The sequence below is a fragment of the Podarcis muralis genome, unplaced genomic scaffold (genome assembly GCF_964188315.1).
Source record: "Podarcis muralis unplaced genomic scaffold, rPodMur119.hap1.1 HAP1_SCAFFOLD_167, whole genome shotgun sequence".
NCBI lineage: Eukaryota > Metazoa > Chordata > Lepidosauria > Squamata > Lacertidae > Podarcis > Podarcis muralis.
In genome coordinates this window covers 20459-29757 of record NW_027554790.1, presented here as the reverse complement: position 1 = coordinate 29757, position 9299 = coordinate 20459, and the positions used below count along the sequence as shown (strand labels likewise).

Genomic DNA, 9299 nt, shown 5'->3' with positions numbered 1-9299 from the left:
GCATCACTAAGAAGAGACAGATGCCAAAAGATGGACATTCGGAAGAAGTTGAGAAGGAAGTGGGCCAAGCTGAGGGCAAGCTGTTTACACACAGATCTGCGTTTAGTCGGGCATCAGTGATCCAAGCTTTCCTAGGCTCTGCACCGCAGCTGACGCTTCAGCTGTACATATGTGTCCTACAGCAGGAGATGACGGCAGCCAGAAGTATGTATAATTGGTACATTTTTCAGTATTCCATTTTGGTGAGTGTTTAGAGATAGGGATTATGGGTAAATAATAACTATATCCTCTCCCTTATTGAGCTATTTAGGAAACCAGATGCAGGTGGAAATGGTTAATGACCTACTTTATGGTTGTTTTGGCACCAGGTGAAGACTTATTAAAATCCCCCCAGCCCTTTTCAAAATCTGTCCTTTTAGTGTTCTGAATCACTGTGTATGTGCTGTAAATATATATTTATTTGCTTTTACTCTGCTCCTTGTTGGAAATGTGTGCGCCAGAAATCTTTAGGATGCAATTTGATATTTAATGTAGGCTATTACGTTTTTAATTGTACTACTGTCATTTTTGTGCTGAAAGCCAACCAGAGAAAAATGTTATTGAGTAGCTTTACATAAATATAGCAAATAAATTACGCAGACTGCTTCTTTACTAAGAGTTACAGACTAGGTTATAAGAAGCAGAAAGCCCTTCTACAAATTATAGCAGGGAGAAGAGAACTCCCAACTCCTGTCAGCCCCAGCCAGCATGGGCAAAGGTCAGAGATGAGAGAACTGTGGTCCAGCAACACCTGGAGATAACAGGTTTCCCATCCCTAGGGATGCATTTTCTCCCCAGTGCTTAATTCATAAAAGTAGAAACAATGACACCAAGACTCCTCACTGTAATATCTCATCCCTAATCTTAGCTGCTTGGAGCATACTAACAGGACATCTTAGAAGAAGAAGAAGAAGAGTTTGGATTTGATATCCCGCTTTATCACTACCCCAAGGAGTCTCACAGTGGCTAACATCCTCCTTTCCCTTCCTCCCCCACAACAAACACTCTGTGAGGTGAGTGGGGCTGAGAGCCTTCAGAGAAGTGTGACTAGCCCAAGGTCACCCTGCAGCTGCATGTGGAGGAGCGAGGAATCAAACCCGGTTCACCAGATTACGAGTCCACCGCTCTTAACCACTACACCACACTTAGCCCAGGGGTAGGCAAGGTTTACCTCACCTGGGCCGGTTCACTCAAGAGGAGATCTCTCCGTGGGCCGGACTGCGCACACACCCACGATTTCCGGCATCTGCGTCCATGCAGATGCAATTTTCAGTGTTGTGGAAGTGAGTCCCCGTGCTGGGGGGGGGGGCGACTTGCTGAGCGGGTGGCTCGGTTTGGGGGTGGCTCATGGACCGTTTAAATGACCCCCGTGGGCTGATTGTGGCCCATGGGCCTTAGGTTGCCAACCCCAGTCTTAGCCTTTTTCAAATGTTAACAAACTTCTATGGACACACACAGCTGGCTACTTGATTTTTAAAACTATGTTTAAAATATTTGCTTGCAGTGATGCTTGGGGAGGAGTCACTAAGAATGCTGTTGTTGCAAACAAGCGAAGAGCGTAATTTTGTCTCGCAGCAGAAATACATATAATATGGTAAACCGTTCCAGATCTACATTAGGGGATCTGGATATAGAGACAACTTCTTGCAACACATTCTATGTGAAAATTAATTCAAAGGAGCAGCTTGAAGATACCCAGGGTTACAAGAGTATATGTGTGGGAAATCCTATTAGAGGTCTGAAATTAACTTTAGCACTTTCAGACTCATGTCCAGAGATTAATTGCTTTAAAGTTAAACAAGTCTCAGGAGTACGTTGAAATAGCAGTGAATGTGGCCCTGAAAGATTAATAAACCAAAAATCCTGATGACCGCAGGCAAGTGGATGGTTGCTAAGTATTAAATTAAAATAAATGGAGCAGTTGTGGTGAGCTAGTCACTCGAATGGTCTTGCATCCCCCCCCCCCCCCGGGCAGTGTAAGTAGATTTAGATAAAGCACATAGAGTGGATGTGCAGGTGACTGATGCCCTATTGTAATAGCCAATCGTGTGCATCTGTTTTGTGGCAGCCGTTGGTCCATCTAACTCAGCATTGCCCACGCTGTCTGGCAGCAGGGTTTCAGACAGGAAGTCTTTCCCAAGCCTACCTAAAGATGCCGTTGATTGAAGAACCTGGGACCTTCTACATGCAACAGCCGTTTCCTCGAGATGCATAAATTATCATACATACATTTGGAACTTGCATATCTTGTAGTGCAAGTATCCTCTTCATGGGCAATGTAAAAAATCAAAAACCAAGAGTGTGGATCACTCACACACCCACTTCTTTGGAACTTCCAGTTATTGTGCAAAATGGATTTGGGCTGCCACATAATGTGTAAATTGGCATTTTCATTCTCCGCAGGGCAACCAATTGAGCATCTAGCAAACACTTTCCTTTCAGAAACTAAGATGAAATGACTAGATCCAAGTTCATTGGATAAAATGTGACAACTATCTCAGAGAGCAGTCACTGGGGGGGGGGGGCAAATAATTTGCATCCCCAGCTACTGTTTTCCTTCTTCACTGGCCCACCTTCCCAGATTGTATATAGTAGAGACAAGCCCTGCCTTCCTTCTCCCCACTGCAACCTCCCCTCCCCTCCATTTACTCCTTTCCTCCCCTCTGAGTGGTTATGATCAGAAAACATATGATATGGGAAGCTAGCTGTAGGTAAGTGGTTTGGGGTCTCTGGATGGGAAATCACCCAGGAACCAATGTATGCTACCTTGAGATCTGTCATGGAGGTTAGGTGGGTTAGAAATGCAATGTGATCCAGTTGAGACTTTGGTCTTGCTACAAAAGAGTGAAATGCTCTAGGATGCTGGCATTATTTTATTATTTATTTTTATCTATTAGATTTACATACTACCGTTCAAGGTGGTTCACAAGATAAAAATACAAGATAAAAGCACAAATAAGTAGTCAAAACAGGAAGAAAATAATAGAAAAAGATTGCTGAGTCCTGAGTTCCCTCTGTGACCCCGTGAGACTCTGTTTTTATTTGTTTAAATCTACTGAATTCCTGTTTTAATTTTATTTTATACTACTGTTTTATGTTTGTTTTAATGATACTGTTTATTGCTTAGATATATATATATATATATATACACACACACACACACACACACACACACACACACACATACTGTATATATTTTAAAAAATAAGTGGTTAAATCTTGCCACCCTCCTAAATCTCTCATCTCTCTCTCTCACACACACAAATTATTTTTTAAGGTTAAGAATTTAAGGTCCTAAATTCAGAAGGGCTTCAGAATTTTGCCTCTTCTGATAATTTGGCTCTTCTGCTATACTCATAATTTTATTTCATTTGTTCCTTTTAGTTTTGAGTGTGTGGTCAGTTGCCAGTCTTTTCGCAAGTATGGAGCAAAATGTAAAATTTTTACTGACACAGTCAAAAGAAGGTAACTTAGCAGGACGTGCAGCAATTCAGGATTCCTTTGTGCACGTCAGTCAGGGTGACCGGCCTCGGGGGTGGAGAGGCTGTCACAGGGCTGCAGCAATGGGACAAGGGCGGGAACCTGCACCTGCCAAGACTCCCTCAACGGAAGAGCCGCTGAGGGGACGGGAACCCCGCCTTCTGTGGCCCTTGCCAGAGCGGCAGGCTAAGGAGAAAGCAGCATCTCTTCTTTCTCTCCCAGCCACTAGTGGAGGATTTGCTGGAAAGAGGCTGAGGAATGGGGTGCCGTAAGCCCCCGCTTCCTGTCTGAGCCTTGGCTAGCAGTGTGAGGAGGACAGAAGGAGTGATTTGCCTATTCCTGCAGTTTTGGTGGCAGGTGGAGGGGCCAGGTTTCACTCCCCTCCCGTACCTTAAAAAGGAGGCACGTTTGTTTCGTTGTTGTAATGCATCATTGTGATGGTATAGTTTGCTTCTTGAGGATTTGCAACTCGCCATACAATTTCCACTTCCAGGTGTGGCCCTCAGGCTGTTCTAGTGTGTCTCCAATCACCCTGACTGCAAAGCCTTGGCACAGTCCCTGACACCACCCCAACCAAGTGACAGCCCTGCGCTGCTGCCTTGCTTGGTTGCTCCTTTGATGTACGGTTTGAGTAATAATGGGAGTTGTAATCTGAAATAATCTCCACCTGACATAGCTATGGGAAGGTAACAAAGCAGTTTCTAGCAGGATATCGCTAAAATGAATGGTCTGGAACAAGTCCAGTATTGGTTTAAAAATACATTGAAAAACCAGTTTGAGTGGCAAAAGAAATCCAGTACTTGCATTAAAAAAAAATGACCTTCAAGTGTGTGATTTTCAAAAATAACAAAAACCCAAATACCTGCAAAGCAACAATTAAAAAAACAACACACAATCCAAGCATTAAGACTTCACCAAAATAATATCCCTGTTCTTCACTCCACTGAAAGATAATTGCTGTATGTAGATATATTTGGAGCACCTGAATGGCAAGCGAAATACATTCTTGCAAGGTCTTGTTAGTTTGTGAAAACACTTGCACATTTTTTCCCATAACAAGTCAAGGACCCATATTTTAGGAGAAAGCAAGCATTAGATATGAATGGGCTAGACTCAACTTGTTGATCTAATTTCATTCACATTGCAACAGGATAATCCAAAGAGAGCAGATTCAAGACTGCAGTGTATGTGGAACACTATATTAGATTGTATTGAGCTTGGTAACAGATTTCATGAGTATGGGTCATCATTCAAAGCTCTACCCACACACAGGCACCCCAAACACTGTGATGGTTAGTATTGTGTCATTCATCTCTCTCCCTGCCACCCTGTTTACCCATTCAGAGCAAAGCACCTCAAAGGATGTAACTAAGATGTAGAGAACCAGAGGTTGTGGCAGAGACACCCCTCTTGATTGCAACACCCTGCCTGAATTTAAAATAAAACCCTGAGGGAATTGGGCATCTGAGTGTTGCCCACAGTTTGAATCCCAGGAAGCCAACTGGCATGTATTACTCCAGGCTTCCTCAACCTCAGCCCTCCAGATGTTTTTGACCTACAACTTCCATGATCCCTAGCTAGCAGAACCAGTGGTCAGGGATGATGGGAATTGTAGTCTCAAAACATCTGGAGGGCCAAGGTTGAGGAAGCCTGTATTACTCATTGAAGTGTTTACATTTGTGCCTGTGGAAGGGGAACTGCGTTAAGACAGTCACCCTCTGTTTGTTAAGATTTGTTAAGATACGAAGCATCCCAGAAGGTCCTGGCTCAACGCCTATCTCAACTACAGTGGTGCCTCGCAAGACAAAATTAATCCGTTCCGCGAGTCTCTTTGTCTTGCGGTTTTTTCGTCTTGCGAAGCACGGCTATTAGCGGCTTAGCAGCTATTAACGGCTTAGCGGCTTTAATAAAAAGGAAACAAACTCACAAGAACTCGCAAGACGTTTCGTCTTGCGAAGCAAGCCCATAGGGAAATTCATCTTGCGGAACGACTCAAAAAATGGAAAACTCTTTCGTCTTGCGCGTTTTTCGTCTTGTGAGCCATTCGTCTTGCGGGGCACCACTGTACAGAATTAGGAAGTTGTTATCATTTCTTTTTTAGCTGTGGTCCCTCCCCCAAGTGGGCAAAACAGGAATAACACAGTTTTATTGAATGAGGAATAGTGAAATGCTGTAGTTAGCACTTTGCGCACTTAAAGCTCAGTGACTGAAAGCCTTGAGTTTGCTCTTGCAGCAAATTGAGTACAGCTGCTGAGACTTGAATAGCTTTGTGGTTTGTACCTGATGCTGATGAGAATGCTGGAGTTTCTCTCAAGGCCCAACATGCTAAAATATTGTCCTCAAGCTGCCATGGAACATGCATGCATTTGAGGGCCCCAGTTCATTTCTCTGTGTTTCTACATGGTTTAGGCACATGGACTAGGAAAAGTGCGTACTGGGATAGTGCTTAATAATATCATATAAGCTGCATCAGTTTAGGCCACTTGAGTCAGCCACTTCCAATGAAAGTGTGTTCCTGCCATACGATGCTCTCTGGCTGCTTTCAGAAATGTTGATTGCCTTCTCTTTCCTCAGGCATCTTCATGGTCCTTTCTCTCCTGTCAATCGTCTATGGAGCACTGCGATGCAACATCCTGGCCATTAAGATTAAGTATGACGATTATGACATCAGCGTGAAGCCTGCTGCCTACCTCTGCATCTTCCTATGGAGAAGCTTTGAGATTGCCACTAGGGTGATAGTCCTAGTCCTCTTCAGCTCTGTCCTTCAAATCTGGATCCTCCCTGTGGTGCTAGTGAATTTCTTTGCTTTTTTCTTTCACCCGTGGATTCTCTTCTGGCAAAGTAAGTGCACTTTGCCGGAAAATATAGAGAAGGCTTTGAGCAAAGTGGGCACTGCCATTGTCTTGTGCCTTCTCACTTTCCTGTATGCCGGTATTAATATGTTTTGCTGGTCAGCTGTGCAGCTGAAGTTGAATGATTCCGACTTAATTGACAAATCCCAAAACTGGTACAGGCTGGCTTTATATTACATTGTGAGGTTCCTTGAGAATGCTTTTCTCTTGCTGATGTGGTATATGTACAAGACTGATGTCTACACGTATGTATGTGCCCCTTTGCTGGTCTTACAGTTGCTGATTGGCTATTGCATAGCTGTTCTTTTTATGCTCGTGTTCTACCAGTTTTGCCACCCGTGCAAAAAACTTTTCTCCTCCAATATTTCAGAAGGATTGGCACTGTGTTTCAAGTTGTTTTGCTATGTATGCAAACCTCTTGCATCCAGCAACTCTGGGGAAAAGGCAGACTTGAAGACCCCAGACGATACTGTTAACGATGCCCAGGACAGCTGCAAGGCAAATGAATCCTATAATGGAAATGCCCACCAAAGTGTTTCGTCCAATGCCTAGAGCTACTGTCAAGGAGCCACCACTCTCAAGACTTGCTTTTTTTAGCTGGGTATGTTGCCTGTTTGGCTCCAGGTGGGAAAATGTTTCCAGCCCCTGGGTCTGGAAACCTTTCTGGGTAACATCTCAATGGTGGGCGGGTCCAGAGGAAAAAGTGGGCGGAGCAGCAAATGTAAATTTTACCTTTGTACAGTAGGCTAGTTTCTTCACATACTCCTCTCTCCTTCCTAAATCCAGGCAAGCGAGAGGCATAATCAGAGTTCAAGGGCACATTCCTGCCAAGCAAAAACATTCAAGGTGGGTGTGACTTGGAAGGGGGTGTGGCTTGTGGAGAGTCCCAAAGGTCAGGCAGAGAGGACTGGAGGGCCACATATTTGGGCCTCTGGTTTGGGTAGTTTAGAAAGAAGGATGCACTCTGATTATCCCTCTGACCGCCATGGCAGGAGGCACATTTAAGTCCTAGCATTGCAATGCTGGTATGGTGGTTCAATGAGTGTGAAGATAATTGGGATTTTAACTGTTGGAAACTGACAGCACCCCCTTATGGATGGGATGCTTCACTGCACCTTGACTTTAGATCAGGGATTTATAACCTTTGTCCAGGTGGACCTCTGCAAGCTATGAAACAAAAGGCAAGGCAATGACAAAGTGGCTGACTCAAGGAACTTCTTATTTCATGCAAGGACCGAAATCGATAAATGAAAAGGAAGGTTCAAAACCTCACAGGTTAACAATGTGCTTTAAAGCTTTATACAAACTGGGCTCCTTCACCTGCCACCGAGTGCCGAATTTATCTAGGTTACATATGACATGATCTCATCCTGACTGCGTGCATTGGAACTGGGAGCTTCTGAATCCATAATGGAAAGTGATAAAATAACTTGCTGCTAATTCAGGCCTTGGCCCCATCCTGTCAATTTTTCCTTCAAAGTGCCACAAGCGTTGATTCTCTTCAAACAGCTTAAACACTTGGTTTGTAGGATTGCTTCTGTTGTTGGATTCTGATTGTCTTGGTCAATTACATTTCTGCTTTGTATGATGCTAAGAAAGCTTTGGTGAATGTAGCAGTAGTTAAGGAAGCATTTAGTCAATGAAAATTTTAGCAATGTCTTGCAGTTGATATCCACTCTTTTACATGAATATTTCCAAATGTTTCCATTAAGTCAAACCTACTGATATTACTGAAAATGGGGGAGGGGGACTATTCGCTAGAATTATTACATTAAAGTGATTAGGTCTCCAAAACAGTGGCCAGGTTGGCAGAGTGGATTTGGACGTTGAGCATGGGAGGACCTGATCCAAAAGCCAGTGAGCTGCAAAAGCCATTGGGCGGGATTTGAACAAATAATTATATTCGACTGTTTACTGGGTTTGCATCTTGCCTTTCTTCTAAGTTTCTCAAAGTGGTGGTTTGCAGGCTGGTCCTATGCATGTTTACTTGGAAGTAAGTCTTACTTTGTTCAATGAGGCTTACTCCCAGGAAAGTGTACTCCCAAGAGAGAACTGAAGTCTTAACCTCCCAATAATTTTGACTGGTCAAGAGTATCTTTTCCAAGGCCATATTGGTGCTGGCCAGGATCAGTCCCACTCCCAAGATCAACACTCTACTTACCCCACAAGGTTACTGTGAGGATAAATGAAGTAAGAATTGTAAAGCAACTTAATACACCGAACCAGTTCTATAGAAATGTTTAAATAATATTTAAAATGACCTTTGCCACCGCAGTGCTGACAATAGTTGGAACCATGGTAGCTGAAATCCATGGTGCAATTAGCTGGTGCAAGGTGGAGTCATCCTTTCTTGCTTCTGGTTTTTATTGAAACACACATTAAAAAGTGCTGGCTTTTGCCCAGTTCTACAATCGAGCAGTATATAAATTTTATAAAATGAATTAAGTGTGTTTGAAGAGTGCAGCCATGTAACAACAGGATCAGGGGGCAAGTTTTAGCATGAATTAGCATTACAAATGTGTATCTTTATCTTTTTATACAAAATATAATACGGTCACCTTATCTGTGCACATGTAGCAAACTCCCGCTCCTTGATATTCTTATTTTTAAAAAAGAAAAAGAAATAACACCTGGTGGTTATTGTTTTATATCTGGAAAGCTGATTTGTTCCCAGAATAAAATAATTAGTCTCTGAAGAGAAAATGCTGTATGGGTGTTTGTAATTTACCTTCTTTGAGTTTTGAGTTGGGAGGGGAGGGCAGCTCATCACTTGGAACGCAGAATGTTATGGTCAGTAGGAGAAGTTAGTTGAGCAGTTGGTGATTTTATTTATTCTTTTCACTTCCTTATTTTATTTATTTATACAAGTATTTCTATAATGGCCTTATAAAATGATCCTAGAGTGGGCTACAAAAATGTCACAATTAA

General features: G+C 43.0%; 1 protein-coding gene across 1 annotated transcript; it reads left to right on the top strand.

The window, feature by feature from the left end:
* Positions 1-6: 6 nt before the first annotated feature.
* On the top strand, positions 7-8743 carry LOC144326570 (endoplasmic reticulum membrane adapter protein XK-like). The gene is made up of 2 exons (XM_077923059.1): positions 7-204; positions 6094-8743. Exons 1-2 carry the CDS (start codon positions 21-23, stop codon positions 6921-6923), a joined length of 1014 nt encoding a protein of 337 aa, XP_077779185.1. The 5' UTR covers positions 7-20; the 3' UTR covers positions 6924-8743.
* Positions 8744-9299: the final 556 nt, after the last annotated feature.

Excerpts from the sequence above, each read along its gene's own strand:
- LOC144326570 (XM_077923059.1), top strand. The coding sequence starts at position 21 with ATGCCAAAAGATGGACATTCGGAAGAAGTTGAGAAGGAAGTGGGCCAA. Across the intron at positions 205-6,093 it reads GGAGATGACGGCAGCCAGAA|GCATCTTCATGGTCCTTTCT; the intron begins GTATGTATAATT and ends CTCTTTCCTCAG.